Source organism: Alligator mississippiensis, chromosome 3, assembly GCF_030867095.1.
Source record: "Alligator mississippiensis isolate rAllMis1 chromosome 3, rAllMis1, whole genome shotgun sequence".
Classification (NCBI taxonomy): domain Eukaryota; kingdom Metazoa; phylum Chordata; order Crocodylia; family Alligatoridae; genus Alligator; species Alligator mississippiensis.
Genome location: NC_081826.1, coordinates 194,468,438 through 194,488,681, shown reverse-complemented (window position 1 = coordinate 194,488,681; position 20,244 = coordinate 194,468,438). Strand labels below are relative to the sequence as shown.

The 20,244-nt window shown below is 41.1% G+C and overlaps 1 protein-coding gene across 1 annotated transcript in view; it reads left to right on the top strand.

The window, feature by feature from the left end:
• Positions 1 to 20,244, top strand: part of LOC132243305 (transient receptor potential cation channel subfamily M member 3-like) — a 52,769-nt gene that overhangs the window by 23,051 nt on the left and 9,474 nt on the right. The window contains exons 5-7 of the mRNA XM_019478171.2: positions 10,993 to 11,143; positions 11,908 to 12,107; positions 13,948 to 14,080. Coding sequence (XP_019333716.2) covers positions 10,993 to 11,143; positions 11,908 to 12,107; positions 13,948 to 14,080 — 484 coding nt within the window. The remainder of the gene's footprint in view (positions 1 to 10,992; positions 11,144 to 11,907; positions 12,108 to 13,947; positions 14,081 to 20,244) is intronic.

Below are 20,244 nucleotides of genomic sequence, written 5' to 3'. Positions count from 1 at the left end.
TTTGTACTTTCTCAAATGTGATTATACGCCTGTTCTAAACACTGTTGAGTTAACCTCTGAGATATAACCATACTTCACAGCTTGGGACTTTTCAATTTAATATTTAAAATAGAAAAGATTGTTCTGGGGTTTTTTTCACGTGTTTATTTTGACCCCATATTCTGGATGCAGATAGGGTGCTGGGTGCTGGCCTGCTCCATTGTGGCACTGCGTTCTAAAGGGTCCTGTTGTCTACTTGAGAAATGTACAAATATTTATGCTACTCAAAAATATTTTGACTTCTTTTTCTTTTGATCACTTTCTGTTGATTTGTGAAGCATGCCATAACACTGACAGATCCACTATCTGGATCCACTTCATGGGGGGGGGGGGGGGGGGGGGGGGAGGGGAGCCTGTCCATCCATTGGATATGTTATTTTTAATTTTATCACAAAATACTGTGCTCTTAAAACACTAGCTGTGTGTATTGTTCTAATCAAATGCATGCTCTGCCTATATCTATATATGTATGTGTTTTTCACAATAAGTGCTTGTGTTCATTTCATGTGGAAAAAATTATCTTAATTGAAACATGCATAGATGCTCAACAATGCAGCATGGACATCTAATCTCACTTGTAATTCAAAACATGAGGTCAGAACTCCTCACTTCTGGGAGTAAATACTAGTAATATATTATCATTACTATCATATAATAATTATAATATGTTATTATATGTAGGTTCTATTGCCTATGAAACACACACACATACAAGCATACACACATACACACATATGTGTGTGTGTCTGTTTATGAGTATATAACTACTATACGTGTATTGATTGCTGTTTATCAGTCAGTCATAAATAATAATAAATAGAGAAAAGCTTTTAGGACTGTATTCAGAACAGATTTCAATTTTAAAACAAGTTAGAAACAAGAAGATGAAGTTGGCCCAAAAATTCAAATTCAAAAGCAGTTTCTCTCAGCCAAGCACAATCTTCACAATATTGTTTGTTGGTTAAAAAAAATGATACTTTAGTCAGGGAACTGATGATGCGCTATGGATGCTCTTCACTTTTAACCTGTCATTTCTAATCCAGTGAGGATCAACTGATAGAGATAACCAATGGCTAAGCAACCAAAAAGATGGCTAACTTTTATTCTAATGTCCTTCCTGGTGGACATGTATCCCCATTATAAAATTGCCCCTTGCAATTTGCACTTTTTGACACCATTGTTGGCAATCCCAACAGAAACACAAAAGATTCATTTGCCACAGAGAATCAGTTTTCCTCTTACCTCCAGAATATGAGGCGGGGGGATATTATGAGTGCGATGTTGTCCACAGTGCACCTGTGAATAAATAGGAGTTTGGTAGGTAATATTAAATGTGGAGAGATAATAACTATATGACATTTTGATGGACAACAGCCACCATTAAAAAACCAAAATTTATCCCCATTTAGCATTTTTCCTGAATTTAGAATATTGAATAACCTTGAATGCTGTTGATAGATATTGAGGGGGGTTTTGAATAGCAACTATTGTATTTTAGCTCAGTGTCTTACATACTGAATTTGTTCAGTGTGTAAATCAAAACAAGATACTTTTTTCCAATTGAGTTGAAGAGAAAATTGTGTCTTGTAAATAGAATTCTATAGGAAGGATACATTGCTTTATTATATGCCATGGACCCAGTTCTCATGTGCCCAAACCTACTTCACAACTTTCTGACAGCCTGAGAGGGCTTTAAAGTGAGCATAAATTACATTTCCATCTGCCTTAATGTCACCTTATGCTGTGAGGCAGGGGCAAAGGGGCTACTATAAATAGGCCTTGTAGATTTTATCCTAATTTGCATCCTGTCATATTGCATTCCTATAGACCCCTCTTCTCCTTCTTTTGGACTTTTACTTAAGCGCCACCATCAACACAGAACATGAGGACTAACATGGCAATTTTGCACATGACTGAATAAAAGACATCCTTGATCTTCTCTAATTACTACATATTAGCTCTGCACCGCCAACAGATTTATTTTGGTATGCTAGACAGATGCACGGGATAAAATTCACACAAGGCTATGCTCCATTTCAGTCTCACTGTGGCCATGTGCACAGGAGTGATTTTCAGCCTCCGAGCATTCCTTTGACCTTAAAATTACCCTTAGGTGTTTTGTTTTGTTGTTATTTTTAAGGCAGGAAGAAGAGAGGCAACAAAAATTAGAGGGAGCAAGTGTTGAATCAGTAGACTCATTATAAACTGAGACTAAAGGCACCAACCATGCAGGACAGAAGGAGCACTTGAAAGAAAGTTTTAGCATGACCCAGGGTAAAAAACGAATTACAAGGATCACAGTATTATTCGTTTTCGATTGCTAAGCTGAATGCCATATCCCATTTCCCTAATAGTATTTTCTAGGGTTGTGGAGCCAACCTGTGGCATACATGCCAGGGGCAGTTGCTGTGTGTGGCATGTGAGACCCTAGCATAGAGGTCAGCAGCAATTTTGGGCACAGTGCCGAAAACACCTACAACTTCAACTTGTAAGATGTTGGTGTGCTAGGGGTAGCTGACGGGGGAGCCACAAGGGGCCCAATCTTTGCTGTTGCCATGTAGCCCTGGCCCCTTCCTGCCATCCACCCAGAGGCACGTGTGCCAAGCAAAATGCCTTCAAGTGCCACACTCTGGTACCCATTCTGGGGATTGCCTACCCCTGCCCTAGCACTTCAGTCAGTGCTTCCAGTGGAATAGAGGCAAGGGGGCCTTAAGCCTCCAGCTGCATGAAGCAGAGTAGAGGCAGGATGCTGTTATGAGAGCAGGTCCCAAGTGTCACCACCAAGAACCAGATTAACCCTTTTCTGGCCCTGCAGCCACTACCAAATTCAGGGCTTTGGCTCTTCACTCACTATATAAAGCTGTGGTGGTGGCATAGCCAAGGAGGGGTCAACCTGGCTCTTTGCTGTGACACCTGTCTTGGATCAGTGGCCTGCCTCTACCCTGCTCTACTCAGCTGGAGGCTTAACCCCCCTCCTCCATTCCAGCACCCCAGGATGCAAACTATGTTGGGTATGCTTCTGGGGAACGGGGATCAGAGTGACACTTGGAGAGGAGGTGGCAGGGCTGAACTTGTGGCACACCTGCCAAAAAGGTTGGTCACCACTTTTCTAGGATCTAGAACAGCCATGCAGGATCAAGGCCTTCCACAATATCTTCCTTTCTCTGTCACTGAATTCCTGTGCAGCCTTTGGCAAATCACTGATCCTTTCCATAGGTCCATTTTTCTGTTTGTGAAATAGAGATAAGTGCCTACATCACAAGATTGTTTAATTAAATGTAAGTTGCTTTCAGATCCTTGATAGAAGGTTCCGTAGAAGTGTAATGTTTATTATTAACATTGATAAAGGACTTAGCTATTCAAGAGACTCTCTTTTCATAAATTTCAGAGCTTCAGACTTAATCTTTTTTTTTTGTTACTTGATAGTCATCTTTTTGTTTTCATGTTGAAACACATGGCCATTAATGCACATTAAACAGCTCCTTTTAATAAAAAGTAGCACACCTTGCATTGTAACATTCTTATCTATCTTTTAAATAGAAGCTTTTATTCAGCAGGTAATTTGGGTACTAAAGGAAATTCTTGCCTCTCTTTTTTTCCCCCCACCTTCATTTTTGGAGGAAGGAAGAAAGGAAGGGGTGTCGCACCCTGTTGGCAGAGTGATTTGCAACTGGCCTTTCACAAGCCTCATTTCATGCATATTAAAAATGAGCAATGCCCATGTCATGGCTGTTGTAATTATACTAGAGAAGCATGTTCTGGGTGGGAAGTTAGCCATAGGCCAAAATTCTGCAGGTGCTTCAGGTCTGAAACACTAAGAGATGTGGATTACAGCTGTTTATTCTCATGTGATTAGCTGACCTGAAAAGAGGAAAGGCTGGGTAAGTAAGAGGAAGGAATCAAACAGGAAGCTTCTAAAATGAGCCTGGAGAGGGAGAGAAAAGGAAGCGTAGGGAAGGGATTGTAAAAGAGGAAACAAAGGATGAAAAAAGAACTTGTTTCTGCAGATGTCAGGATCTATTGTCCTAAACTTCAGTAAAGTTGTATATGTGTAACTTAGAGCTGGGTCCTGACGAGACAGATTTTTAAAAATGTGGCTCTCAGATGTGGCTCTTGTGTTGCATTGTCATGCTTTCATTAATAGTTAACCTGGTATCCAACTAGCCAACTATACGTGCATCAGTACACACATATATGCTTCATTAATACATCTGTTTACATGTACCTCTGAATCAGGCCTACAAGCGAACAAATGTAAGTGCACAGTTTCATACCAATGGTACAATTTTTTGTTGAAATAAGTTGTCATAGTGATTTAATGCTGCTCTGAAATTATACAAAAATTAATGCATTTATCATAATCTATTTTGAAATGGCCATATAAAACCCTGTAACATTTTCTCATGCCAACATTAATAAGTATCCAAAAACAGTTCCATTTGTGTTATTAATGTTATGCGTAATTGTTTTTAAAGAGTGGCGCAGTGCAGTGCACGAAGTCACAGTTACATTTCTCTGCACTTTTTATGGTGCAAAAGAGTGGAAGCAGCAGAATCATTTAACCTGTGCCATATATCTGTCGTAGTGAAAGCTTGCATGCCTTCACATCCCATTGCATTGCTGCACACCCCTCTGCCACATAAATAGGACATTTCAGACCACAGATCCAAATGCATGGATCATTTTGCCTCCCATTTAGAAAGACTATGTTTACAGACTTATCATGTGTCCCAGATGTCATGATACATTACAGATTTCAGGTGAAGCACGATTAGTAGCTGGGAGGCCATGAGTGTTGTTTACATAATTTAATGCCCCTCACAGGCATTACTAGTGAGCACAGCCTTAAGCCCCTTTGCTCACTTAGGATGGAGAAAAGTTTCATTTTGCTCATTTCATAAATAAGTTAACTGACAGCTGGAGAAGCTCATGCCAGACAGAACTAGGAATAGAATTAAGGTCCTGAAGTATAATACCTCCATCTGAGCGGCTCTACCCTACACAATGAGCAAGTAAGTCTTCTGTATTTCACTAGCCTGTCTTCCATGGGCGACTGGTCTCTCCCAAGTCTGGGGGGGCACCAGTGGGGAATGACTGGGGGGGTCCCTCAGTAGCCAACCAGAAATGGGGGGAGGGAGGGGGGCATCCCCCAGCGGCCAGTCGCCAAGTGAAACTGGCAGCACAGCAGCAGCAGAAGTACCACCAACAGAGCCAATTTCAGGGAAGGCACTAGTGCTCTCCCTGCTCCCCTACCCGTGCTAACCCTACATGTCATCTACGCAATCTTCAACCATTAGAACACACTCCACCACCAAGCAAAATAATAAAATCCAGCAAGCCTGATTTTCAGCCTCATGATGATCTCTAGCAAATCCTTTTACAACCCTCTGGCAAATTATGTGCTATTTTCTCCTTTCTGCTGGGTCATGCAGATGCTAACACTGCTTTAAAAATGGCGGAGATCTATGCTGGTGACCTAAAAGCTATAGTTTATGGCTAGGGACAGACATTACACAGAAGCAGGGGAGAAGCAGGGGGAAGAGTCCCCCTCTAAGGCCAGGCAGCCTTACAGAGCCCCCCTCCCCACCCCACAGCAGTGTGGGGGGGCAGGGAGGGGGGGGGGAGAAGACCCACCCCCCCAGCACTGAACAGGGACTCCTCCCAGCCCTGCACCAGTTGGGAGAGAGAGGAGGAGGAAGAATTCTCCTCTGGGGCCAGGCTGCCCTGTGTGCTGGGACTGTCCCCAGCTGTCAGGGAGCCACTGGGGCTTGCCTACCAGAGCCTGGCCACATCCCTCCTCCTCAGCTCAGCTTCCCTGTGGAAGGGAGGGCTGCTCTAGCACCCCCGGGCTTCTGGTTTGAGCCACTGCAAGCATGTGCTTGCATTTCCTGAATAGAAAGGGAACGTCTATCCACTTGGAAACTGATTCATTCTCTGCAGGTTAGATTAACCTGCAAAGATCAAATCAATTCAGGCCCAGGCTTTTTGAATGTCTGTCCCTAGCCTATGAGTACACGCACATGTTACACTTACATTGACCTAACTAGAGTTAGGTCGATCTAAATGCCCTACTATGCAAACATTCAGGAAGGTTTAAATCAGGGGTGGGCAATTATTTCAGGTGGAAGGCCACTTACTGAGTTTCAGCAAGCCATCAAGGGCCACATGACAGGCAGCCAGGGACAGATATATATTAATTTTCTAAATTTTTAGGGGCCCCATGGGCTGGATAGAATGGCCTGGTGGGCTGCATCTTGCCCACCCCTGGTTTAAATCGTGACAAAAATGACAGGCCTGATTTAAGTTAGTTCATTTGAATAGGCAAATTAACTTAGGTTAGGAACAGGTTAGCCTGATCCAACAGATGTCTGCACACATTCAGAACACAGCTTTAGAGTTGGGAAAACCTAGCTGCTCAGTCCAGCCCTGGAGCTTCATCCTTGGCACTGTCAAATGATTGTACACACCACTCCCAATCTACATGTGATCACAGATCAGGTACAGCAAACATTTATATGTACTAGGGGTGTGCGAAGCAGGCAGTATTCAATTCAGATTCAGCCCAATTTGGGGTACAGTGATTCAATTCACTGATTCAGATCACTCTCCTTATTCAATTCAGCTGAATCTGAATCTGAAGATTCAATTCTGATTCTGAGAATCAGCGATTCATCCATAGACACAGCTTTTTATGTTTTTTCTATGTACTTCGAGGTACCAAGCACCACTTGTGAATACTAAGATGTTGGGGCGGAGGGAGCATCCCATGGAAGCCACTTGGCGGAGGACCCGGAATTGGATCGGAAGTACTTTTGCAGATCGCCCCATGCCCTCCTGGCTCAGCGAGCAGCCACGGGGGGACCCTGGGTGTCCCCCGCCCCAAGACCCAGGAGGCACCAGTCACTGAGTTGGGGCGGGGGGTCCCCTGTGCACTCTGTGGTAGACCCAGAAGTGGACCAGAAGTACTTCTGGTCCACTTCCAGGTCTGCTGCCAAGCCTGCGCTCTGATGGGACACTCCCTCTGCCCCACTATCTCATCTTTCATGAGCCATGCCTGGCACCTCGAGGTATGTAAAAAAAGACATATAAAGCTGTGTCTATGGCCAAATCATCGAATCTCTCTGAATCAAATTGGAAGCTTCTGATTCAATTCAGAGAGATTAATGGGTCTCCTGATTTAATTCAGATTTGGAGATTTGGCCACCAAATTGGGCCAAATCTCCTCCAAATCGAATCAGCGACTGAAGCTTCGCACAGCCCTAATACACACTATGTATGGCATGACTCTGGTACCTGCACATGGTGGAACTTCTGTTTATTTCTAGTTTTCTTTTTAAACAACTGGTTTACATAACCAACAATAAAAAAATCTTCAAAAATAATTTCATAGTTATAAACAAAGTCAATATTATGAATTGGAAGATGCAACATAATACTGCTTCATATTTTGCACATCTTTTTCAAATTGGTTTTTTTTCTGCCATGAAGTAGCAGATTTGAAGGTTGATGGACATACATATTTAAAACAGTTTAGCTGTGCACAGACTACCATGGAATATTCATATTCAGTTATCACTTTAAAAGTTTCCCACTCGAAAATAGTGGACCTAGACAGAAAGAATTTGGCAACCTGGACAGGAAAAACCAAACAGTCGTATAAGTAAGTTCCTTTGAAATAAAAGGGTGTGGAGACTTGTCTTCATGCTAATTCTAATTTGTCCATTGTATTGTGTGGCACAAATTGATGAGGTTGCATTAATAGAACTCTAAATCCTCTGTGAGAGGCTATCTGTTCTAACAGAGGTTGGAAAAATCCTCTTTGTCTAGCTATCAGTTAAAGATGAATTTCTAGTTAAAATCCTCTTTTTATCCTCTCTCTCTCTTTTTAAAAAATGGAATAAACATAGCCAGAGTTGGAACTAAACTTTTGATTTCCCTGATCTGTAGTACAAAATAGACTTTTGAGAAGCATCTTTCAATATTAAAAAGAAGGACAATTTTCTCTGTGCTATTACTCTTCATTATATTAACAGGTGTTAATGCATGAGATCAACTGAGATTTTTTTAATTGTTTATTTCATTACTGTCCTGGAGTCTTTATAAGACCAAGTTATGAATTCAAGCTTTTTTTTCTGGTAATTTGATTTGCATGTGAGCAAATCAACATTTCCCTACAACCAGAATCTTAAAAGTACATTGTTCACCTGAGGGGTGATCTTGAGACATGTTAAGTGCCCCAAACTTCTGTTAAATGGAAGATGAGGGTATTCAGCACTTCACAAATTCACAGCTGAACCCCTGATGCCTAAAGGAAGTTTGGAACACTAAAGCAAACATGAAAATACTAAAGCTAATTGAAAAGATCTGTAAATACCATGTTGTTTGAAGAATAACTTCCTTTGAATTCATCCCAGAGAGAAAAGGCTTTTCTGTATGTGAGGAAGTTTAATAACAAGCATTAACATATGCACATGTCCATGCACGCAATAGAGATTTTTCAGCCAGACACTGAAGAGAGTTGCTGATGTGTGTAACATGGCTTGTATTGTTGATACTGTTCTTTTTATATGGTTGTTCACTTTACATTGGGATAGTATGTGTCTGAAGTAGATATGCCAATCTCCATCTCTCCCACACAAATGTATCAAAGAAAAGATTTGATCATTTAATATCTACACATAGTGCCCCAAAACAAGGTCTCAATGCCACTTGATTCCACATAACTGGCAATACAAAATCATCCAAAGTTGACTCCAGTGGTCTGTGGCAGTGTTTCTCAACTTTTTAAGTAGCAAGTGCCCCCTAACTTCTGAAAATGTTAATAAGTACTCCAACATTCAATTTTCCAGGGAATTTTATATTTACAGGCTAATGCATGCCATATGTTGGGGGAATGACTGTGTATATAAGGCCGTGATATGACAGATGTCTGATCTGGTGTGGATAGGGTTGTCACGTTTTATACCAGGGGTGCACAACTCAAGTGTGTACTGGGGCTACAGGTGATGTTGGCCAAAGCTAGGAGGGCTGAACACCAAATTATTACTGGGGAATTTAATTTTTTTAATTGCATGAAATTTTTTGCCTTAGTTTTGAGAGGAAAAGAGGGTGAGAGAGAGAGAGGAAAAGAGGGTGAGAGAGAGACTGTTGGGGTATCCGCGTATAGCACCTGCCTCTGTCTCGCGTACCCCCAGGGGTACGTGTACCACAGCTTGAGAAACTATGGTCTATGGATCAGTCAGAGTAATCATATTGGAAAGAAATAATATTTGATATAGTAGAACACAGAGTCGTTATGGCAGGATTTCTAAAGCATTGCCCAAGTCCTGCTCCAGCAGATTTTGTTTGTCTGTTTTGCCTTTCTTTTAGAAGGGCTGTGGGAGGGATATGAACAATATTATATGATGTTCACCCTGGAGGACTATCTGTAAGCCCTTTCAACAGTTTTCTTGAAGAACCAAAAATGATGCGTGCTCTGGATGAATCCTAATACATCGCCTGAGACTTGAAAGGCCAACCAGAATAATGAATTGAATCCATGAGAGTGAGATGGGGATGAATAGGAATCTGCCAAAGCATATTGGAGAATTTTATAAAACTGAATTGTGTGCTATTTCCTCCCCCTACTTCCAAAAAATGAATATGGGATATATTTGATGTTTATAAATTTAAGGACAAAACAGGTTGCAGCTCCACTGTTCGTTACAAAAAAAATACTTGAATGTCTTCCACATTGTTCCTAAGTCTATAGTCCAAGGTCCAATAGCAGAGAGTCATTGGCCAGGTACAGACATTACACTTTTATTGGTATAGGTGATTGGAAACTGGTCTATACCTAGGGTGACCATATGTTCTGGTTTTGCCAGGACACTCTGGGATTACGCGGCCTGGTCCCAGCCAATTGGTTAAAAGTCCTCGCCTGGCATCCAACAGGGAGGCAGAGCAGATGGAGTGCCTGCTCCAGTCTGGAGGCAAAGGTGGTGCCTGCTGTAGTCTGTAACAAGGCGAGCAGACTGGAGCAGGTGCCACCCCACCCACAGGACCAGCAGTGCCTGCCCGGCTGCCTGCCTGGCTGCCTGCCTGGTACACCGTTCTTCTCTGCCTCCCTATTGCACTCCAGCCCGGGACTTGTGAACAACTGGCCAGGACTGGGCTGTGGAACCCTGGAGTGTCCTGGCCAAACCAGGACATATGGTCATCTTATCTATATCTGTAAAAGAACAGAAGTTTGGCACACAAAACTGGTCTGTACCCATAACAGAACAGAAGTTGGCACACACAGACTAGTTTAAAAATGATGGAACCCAGTCTAAGATTTGTGCACCCCACCAAAGGGTGAATGTGTTCACTACTGATCTAAACGATGCCACTTACAGAAAACGGTGTAACTTACAGAAGACTCAATTTCACCTCGGGCTTTTGGAATGTCTCTACTTGCCCATTATGAACTTGCCCCATTGTTGTTTTTTGATTCTTTTGTACTGCAATGATCAAAAATAGCTTATTTTACATGTACATTATTTATTACCACCCCTTCTCTCAGTGAGCAAAAGCCCAAATATTTGTATTCAGTGAAAGAAAAATGTTGGCTGTACATAGGAGTAAGCAATTTGGTTAGCTCATATTAACAGCATCTACTTACCACTGCTACATAGCTGTGTTTCAGAAACAGCTGGATAGGTCAATGAAAGACAGGCAGCTGCAACTCAATTTACTCCTGAAATGTCTCAAGGAAAATCTTGATGTTGCTAACAGAAGATATCAAGAGCAGTAGCTTTCATAACTTTGACAAGTGTTTGATCACAGCATGAGGCAAGTGCATTATCAAACCTCATGGGGCAACATCATCCCACTGTGGTTTGAAAGATTTAAAAAAAAACCCTTTATAAATATTTTAGCATGTGTGTAGGAAGCTCTGAAAATTAAGATTCATTCTCATTTGTTTCTTCCCAGCTCCTTGTGGCCAAAATGAAACCAGAGAGGATGGCAAAATAATTCAGCTGCCTCCCTGCAAGACAGGAGCATGGATCGTTCCTGCCATCATGGCATGTTACCTCTTGGTTGCAAACATCCTTCTGGTGAACCTTCTTATTGCTGTCTTTAAGTGAGTAGCAGGCTTTTGGGTACTTTGAGTTTGGAGTGAGCTTTAGGGGAGGTGCTTTGTGATAGTGAGAGTGGCAGAGTAGCTCATCTCCAGTAATGTGATAGCTATGTAGCTCTAGTAATTCACTGTATCTCAAGTATGGTGATCCAGGGACGCTGACAGCAATGAAGACCTCTGGGTTCTAATTTCAGTTATGGTATGGGTTCACATTGTAGCCTTGGACATTGTACAGCTACTCCTCACTTAATGTCGTAGTTGTGACTTCAAGCAAAACAATGTTAAGCAAATCCAATTACATCACAGTAGTTACCTACTAGCTGGGGGCAGCCAAACAACGTTATAACCGAACATTGCACAACTTTAAACAAGTATGTTCTCTAATAGATCAGCAACATAATAATAAAACAATGTTAACCAGGATGACATTAAGTGAAAAGTACCTGTACTTAATCCTTCATTGTCTCATTCTGCCAAAGTATAAATGGGGATACTATTTCCTGCATTACGGAAACGTTATACAGTTTATTGTTAGTAAAGCATCAAGCATTATTTTGATGTTCTCGCAATAACAACCAATGTATCTTTTAAACTGCTGCTATGCTGTTATGCTTTCATGAGGAGATAATAGCATTTTGTCTACTTTTTTAATGGTAGAACTAAGAAACCATACATGAAAACAGTCTAATGAGCATATTGTCTTTTCAAGGTGGAAGTACCCAAGATGGTTTTGATATCACAGTATTTTCCTTTTCTATTTCTTTTAGCAACACATTTTTTGAGGTTAAGTCTATATCTAACCAAGTCTGGAAGTTTCAGAGGTATCAGCTAATCATGACATTTCATGAAAGGCCGGTTCTTCCACCTCCTTTGATCATTTTCAGCCACATGACTATGATATTCCAACACCTCTGCTGTAGATGGCGAAAACATGAAAGTGACCAAGATGAGAGAGACTATGGACTAAGTAAGCTTTAAATATCTCCAGCTTGTAGTTACAAACTGGGACTTTCACATTCCCATTCAATTTTACTAATACTTTGCACCTCCCATCTATTCATTCTCTTACAAGAGAATAGCAACAGGGCATATATTTGCCCAGCTGCCATGTTTTTTTCACAATAGTAGTCTATGTTTATAGCTGGACATCCTCCACTCTTCCCCTATGCTTGGATGCCTCTTGAAGCCCTAAAGCATCTCCACATGCACAGTTTTAAATAATAATAAAATAATATGTGTGGCTTCCCTGTATACTGGAGGCAAAATATATCGGCACAAGGCCAGTGTCCTTACATGCTTTGATTTCTACTGTATCTAAACTGAAGATAAGAGGGAGCATTTAGGCATTATGGCCACTGTCAGATGTGGGGGCAAAAATGGCGCTTTACTTTCAGCTCGGTGCACCCCCACACCAAGAGCAGCACTTGCCCAAAAGAGGCATGTCAGTTGAACCCAGCTCACCCAGCATCTGTATAGATGGTGCACTTCAGCAAGGATTTCTGGTGCTTTTATATAATAGATGATTCATTGACTATTAGATAAAAAAGCCCCACTAAAGCATGTGATCTGTACATATTCTGGGGAGTTAGGTCAAGTTCATATGGTTCCTCTTCTGGTAAAGCACCATGTTTTTCCATGTCTGTCAGCAGCCAATGTGTTCGTTTCCTCCCTGGTAAATGTTCTAGCTAGGTGAGTTTGGCCTCCCATCGCATTAAGATGAATTCCCATTAGCATGAATGACAAAGATTCAGATACTTTTGGGATCCCTATTACACATCCTCTCTATGCCATTCTTCTCCCTCTCTCTTCCTAATCTGAACAAATCTTTCTCCCCTTCTGTTAACCCCTTTTACCAAACCTCAGCTCCATCTACTTCCACATCCAACAGATTGGGTGGGAGGGGGCAGGGGGGAGCAGGCAGTAGGGGGTAGGCACCAGGAGAAGGGTAAGTACTGGAGGTGACAAGTTGCAGGACAGAACAGGCTGCATTCTCCTCTGCTTTATAATTTTCCATATCTAGGATCCAATTATTGGGGGGGGGGGTCGTCTTAAATTCACAATGATCTTGCATTTGGGTAAATATGGTATTTAGATTTCACATAATCAGGGCTTCCCCAAACCAAAGGGCCTCAATTCAGCTTTTCTACCTACTTGCTCCACTTCCCCTCACCTATAATATATGCAAGCATACGCTTCTTATTTCCCCTTGGCTACAGATAACCATGAAACTTGATAGATTTGAAAATAACACATTGCTCAGCAGAGACTTACAGAAATACTAAGAATTGAATTAAACTTAAGTGGCCTTGTTTGATAGATGTTACACATAGGAATAATTTAGTCAAACTTCCCATGGAAAGTATTATTCAAATTTGATCCAGTATTCATGCCAGTTGTTTACTTATTTTAGCCAGTTTATCTATCTCTAATTATGATTTTGTTAAAAGACAGAGCTATTTTTTCACAACATTCATCCAGCTGTTAAAAGGTATAACAACAATATTGTGTGCACAGTGTTTTTTCCCTAACTGTTGATGTGTGCAAAAGTACAATATGTTTGAGACTGCTAGTTTGGTAGCTAAACCTGCCTATCTGATTTAATACAAAAATAACTGTATGATAGTCTTGACACCTTGCCCCATAAGACCTACAGTAATAAGAGATATTCAAGACCCATCAATGAGCCATTGTAGAGATGGCTCATCCTCGAACTGAGGGGTTGCCAATGATGAATAAAAAACAGGGTTTGGTTTGGTTTTATGAATTCATGTTTTATCAGTGTCTTTTCCCTTCTGGAATTTCTATAGAACTTTTCATAACGGAAGATGAATTGAAAAAAGTTCATGATTTTGAAGAGCAGTGCATAGAAGAATATTTTAGAGAAAAGGATGATAGATTTAATTCTTCCAATGATGAAAGAATCCGTGTCACTTCTGAAAGGTAGACTTTTTTTTTTTGTCCTATATGATCTATATCTTGAAATACATTGCTGTATTTTCTATTGTTATTCTCTTACTTTCCCATTCTTGGTGAGGACAGCTTGTTTGAGACAACTTTTTTAATTATACTGCAACATGTACAAAGAAGAGCTGACCGAAAAATGGTGAATTACTTTCATGAAAAATTTTTAAAATGTAAAACATTTCAATCAGCTGTACCAGAAAGTAACACAAATGGTGAGGTAAATTCATGTACTCTTATGACATTACACCTTTTAAAATTATAACCTTAGAATGTTAAGTGGCCAAAATACAAAGGTGAGAAACAATGTAGCTATTAAATTCATCAGTGCTTTAACACAGAAGTGAAGCCCACTGAGACTGAGAAAGATCCTTGTGTGCCTAGACTTCTAGAGTGGAAGCTCATTGAAACCATCATGGACTTTGCCAGTGATTTCAATAAGACCAAAATTTCAGTCACGATATTTTCAGGTCTGTCTTGCTACTGAAAACAAGGGTAAACTACATTCAGCTCCACTTTGTGTTAAAAAATGTGGTGTAACCCAAGATTCCTGTTTATCCATTGCCCTTCTAACAAAAGTATCTGAACAATTAAGTAAATTTTTGCGTGCAGAACATGGAGTAGATTCTGTTCCACCTATTAGGCATCCAAGTGGACTTAGGCACCTAAGTGCAATTCCATCCCAGTGCTTCTTTTCCAGGCCTGAAAACCCACTAATGCAGGGATGTCAGGTTGGTTGGAGGCTGCATTCCCTCCTTTTCAGGTGCCTAAGGGCCACACCTTGGCTCTCACACAAGCAACCCTAGTGACACCATGGGCAGAAGCTGCATCACCAATGGTAGGTCTTCCCATGATGGTAGCCAGCAACTGACCCTACGGGAGACCAATGTGAGTATCCTCGTGTGTATATGTGTGTGGCCGTGGGACCCTGTGCCACTGCGGCCAGAGCCAGGGCTCTGACCATGGTGGTAAGGCTTCCCACAGAGGCAGTCAGTGCCCTGGTGGGAGCTGGGCACTGGCAATCTGAGCAACACCACACATTCCCATGATGGCAGCCTGCATCCTGGTGAGATCCGGGGCATCGGTAGCCCCAGTGGCTTCACAAAAATGCTATCACTATGGCCAGAGGAAGGGCAAGTCTGTGAGACAGACGACCTAAGTCATTGGGCCATATCTGACCCCCCAGGCCATATGTTTGACACCCCTACACTAATACATCTACTTTTGTAACACATTGTCATTTTACCCTTAGGACTGAATTGCAACAAAGCAACAAAGCTTTGCAAAGTAATTGTGTTTCAGGGGCCCAAGCAGGGTGAACTAGAATTGCACTTGGGCTTATAAATTGGTTTATATGCCTAATAGATAGTGATGCTTCCTCAGCCTGACAAAGGGTGTTTGTGCCCAAAAGCTTGGAAAGAAGAATTTTTCCAACTATTTGAGTTGGTCTAAGAAAAGATATCAGATTTATCCAAAGAACCCTGTCTGCCTGTGTCTTTAGACCAACCTGGCTACAACCTATACTCCTGTAATAGGTGGAATAGAATTAAGCTCATGTCTGTTGACTTAAGGTATTGTCCCCAATAAATTTTGCATGGCAACACCTAGTTAATCACAATAAACTAATATGAAAACTCGTTAATCCAGGGGCGGGCAATTATTTTGGGCAGAGGGCCGCTTACTGAGTTTTGGCAAGCCATCAAGGGCTGCTGGACAGGCAGCCCAGAGCAGATCAATATTAATTTTCTAAATTTTTTAGGGGCTCCGCGGGCCAGATTGAATGGCCTGGTGGGGCACATCTGGCCCCTGGGCCGCATTTTGCCCACCCCTACTTTAATCCCTTCTGATTGTTTTTAAAAAAAGCAAAAAGAATGACAGTTGTGAATTTGTTACAAACACAACACTCCCTGCCACTTATGCCAAAGCCTGTCAGTACTACACCTGATGCAACAAGGCCAAAAATGGGTTTTCTGCACACACAAGAACATGTTTACAGTTTAGTTCAATTTTGAAACTAAATCTAACCCAAAGCAGGATTAGCAAATAGTACATTCCTTAGCCATCTTCATTCCTGAGAACAATACTCTCAGACACCACACTTCTATGAATATAAATTAAGGAGAAATACATGAAAAAGCTTATATGCTCAGGTATTATAGTAATGAGGACCATTCAAATGTCTTTGATAAAGCACATTCTATGAACTGGAATCTAACACAGATGTGTTCCCAACCACTTCAAACCATGGGAAAGTTTTGAGCTAGTCTGACCAGTATCTCTTTGTACCAAAAACCAAAGCTAATTTCTCCACCCTTTCCTTGGTTTGAGTAATGTTCAAATCTGGCTCCATAACCAAGCAATTTAATACAGGGCTGTCTCCACAGAAATTGGTCATATGTTGCAAGACAAAAGGAAACTAAGTGGGCATATAAGAGTATAGATTTTCCTTCCCAATGTCTGGTTATTATCCTGTACTAGACCATACTACATCCCTTGTAGAGGTGACATGGTGGGCCAGATTACCTTTCTTCACTGCATTGCACAAAGTGGACTTAAAAGGCTAGCGGAGAATTTCCCCTGTGTTGGGTAACTCGTTACAAGCAAAAGTTTTAGGAGGCAGCTCTACCAGCTCCCACACCTGCCACCTCAACTTCTCTCAGGGGGAAGAGCCTCAAGGCAGACCTTGTAGCCTATGGAATCACTATTATTCTGATCCTTCACTAGTGTAGAAGCTCTACAGGACCTTATGCTGGTGGCATAAGTTTGAGATGCTTCTCTGCTGTTCTGACTTGTGTACAGGTCACAGGCCTCAGAATGTGGAAAAACAACTGGTACTCTAGAAACCTCCCTGCTCAGGCTTGACTGAGCAGCTGCTGTACGATTCTTCTAAGATGATGCTTTTTCCTCTTAAATATCCCACTGAACATTTTATGCAAAATGTATACAGAAATCATTCCAAGAACTACTTTAAAAACTTAGTAGGTATGTGCCATACATGTAAAATCAAGCTAGTTATAGTGAATTAATGAATTAAATATCCCAAGAAGTCAAGAAGAGGAGATGTGTTGTGAGGATCTTGTGAGGGAAATGTAAGAGTGGAAATCTAAAACAAACTAAGATTTAGACTTTTGAGGTCTACCTGAAGGTGAAGCCCTATGACATTTGTATTTCAACAGACTATGCTTTACATGTATTCTTCTATGATATAGCAGATCATAAGACAAGAGTTCAAACGAGGTCTTAGTTGGTGCATCTACATGTGTGCTTTACTGCAGAGTAGACTAATTATCTGCACAGTGAAGTGTCACTATCTACACATGCTGGTATTAGGGCGCAGTAAAGTAAGTAATTCCACCGTAAGATAGTAATGTTGCAGACAGTACTGTCTTACAATGGAGTAAGTTACTGTGCTGAAACACCCAGCCAGTTGGGGCCTGCTTTACCCTGGTTCAGATGGCTGCTGTCCCGGGGACATGTGTAGACACTGCACCTGGAAGCAGCTGACTCCAGCTCAAACAGCTCCAGAGTTTATTGCATCACATTAATTACATGTGTACTTGTACCCAGTATATAGAATCTTCTTATTGTCTGACTGGTCCATCACAGAACTGAATAATAAAAAACTACATAAAGGAATCAATTTGCTAAACCAAGTGGTTCATGATACCTCACATGCCTCATAACTTAGACAAGTAGCTGATGCATGAGAGAACAGACTTTCCATTTTTTACATTAATATTTGTGAATTAACAAAATACACTCCAAGAACAGATTAACCTAAGGCAAGGGTGCTCAACCTCCAGCCTGTGGGCCACATCTGACCCATGACTGTGTGTCATCCAGCCTATGAGCCACATGGGTCCAGAAATTTGGCAGCAGGGGAGCAGTGCACAGGGCCAGATGGAGGCAGGGTCAATGCCAGGCTCCAGGTACTAATCCCAGGAGGAGGGGGCAGTGCTGGCTCCACTGGGATGCAATCCCATTGTGCAGAGGGTGGGAGGGGGCAGTACCAGCCCTGTAGGAACCAGTCCTGGCATGTGGGGGGTGGGAGGGAGCACTGCCAGCTTTCAGAGCCCAATCCCAGAGCTCAGGGCAGAAAGGCAGTGGTGTCAGACCCCATGCCACTCATCTGGCCCATGGGGACAAGCAGCACTGACCTAGAGGAAAGACATTTTAATCACCCAGGGACATAACTAGAAAATGCACAAATTACTTCAGATGCCTCTAGAATTAGCAGCATCTTAATAGATGTTTTGAGCATCTCCATGGTGCCTAAATACTGAACTTAGGTCTCTGACTTTAGGAACTTGAGTTATTTTCTGGATTTTGCAGCCTCTGGGCTGCATCCATAAATGCCTTTGTGGATGCAGCTCAGAGACCCAGATTCAAAAACATTTTTAGGCACTTAACTCCATAATCATAATTGCAATGATTTTTATAAACCCTTTGCAAACTTTAAACATAGTTATAAGTAGAGCAAGAGCCAGCTAATTCATCACTTCCAGTTAATTCTGATTGTTAGTAAGACACAAATCTCTCTCAGTTTCATAATTCTGATCCCATATTATCTAGCCACCAAACATCATGTTGAAATAATCCATGTTTATATTTTATTTGGAAGAATTATTGAGCTGCAGTGAAATATACCAGTACTTGATGCCCATATTACATGTAGCTTCCCTTCCTTTCTTTGTACCCATCTGTTAGGATGGCATGATGCCCTCTTACAAGTTGGATAAGAAGCTTGCTGTCATGGAAGGCACAGGTGCAACAAGGGCACCATCCATGGATATTTATGATATGTGCCAAATAATTCATAGTATCTTCGATGCATCTGAAAAAAATCCAAAACAAAAACTAGGCAGTATCTTATTTTTAAACTAGTCCTTTATTTCCAGAGAGATGCTGTGGGGCAATAGATATACAGCTGTTTCCATTTATTCACTGAGTGTAAATATCATTCAGTAGTAACCAGGAGTTTGCTGAATACCTTAAAAACCATTTTAAGGATGGGATTCTACTATCCTTAGTCTGACTGTGTGGAACCTCACACCAAGGGTCATCCCACGGATTCCACAATGTGTACAAGAGTGATTTGGGTACATCGACCACTAGGACTACTTCCTGAGTACAGTGCTACTCAGTGTGATTAAATGTGGCAGCCCTGAATACTAAAGAAAAAATGAGGGAAAGAATGTTGCCCTTTTAAATGTATTAAAAGTGTTTATTAAAAACCTGAGAGAAGATTGATACGTGTAAAATACAACAGAGTTCACTTGAATTAATATAATAGGTTGGGGTTTGCAAAAGAACACAACCAGATGAGTTTTACTGGCTTGATCAAGAACCAGTCAGAGCCCATTCAATAGTCAGAGCCCATTCAATACAGGCAACATCTTGTGCTTGTTAATTAGCTCTGATATAAACTCAGTTTGGCTAGATTTATAACCTTTATCTTGGTAAGTATGTACCAATGTCAACCCATTAACATCAACGAAACTACTTCTTTGAGTAAATGTTCACCAGCACAACTAAGGTTTAATATGGTTTAATTCATAATGAATTGCAGGGTTTACATTTTAGATGTTATGGTGCTGAATTTATGCAACAATACAACAGAGTATTATATCATTTAAAAAACTGTGTAACGTTTGCAAATGTCTCAGAGGAAACGCTCCATCAAAAATGGAAAGTCTAATTAGTTCTAACAAAATTTCATAAATGAGTTCTAATTTTCTAGGTTTTTTGTTAGCTTGAGACTTCTCAGGTAAAATCTTGGTTCCATTAAATTTAATGTCAAAACCCCCATGGACTTCATTGGAGCCAGGCTTTCACTCATACAATTCAATATGTCCTTTTGCCCTAAATTTTTAATTTTAAAGTCATCATCATAGAACATTATTTTTAAAGATTGAATGTGTGAGTATACATTCAATTACAGAGCAAGAAATGTATAAAACTTTCATTATGGGATAGCATTTTTGATTGGATGTTAAGTAAGATGAAGAATGATTGTAGGCAAACTCTCCTTGATTCAAATATATATTATTATCTTGAAAATCCTCTGTTCCAAAACTAAGCTTGTGCTAACAGTGGGGATGGGGCAGTTGGTTTTATTTGTCTGTCTTTAGGCTAGAGGACGT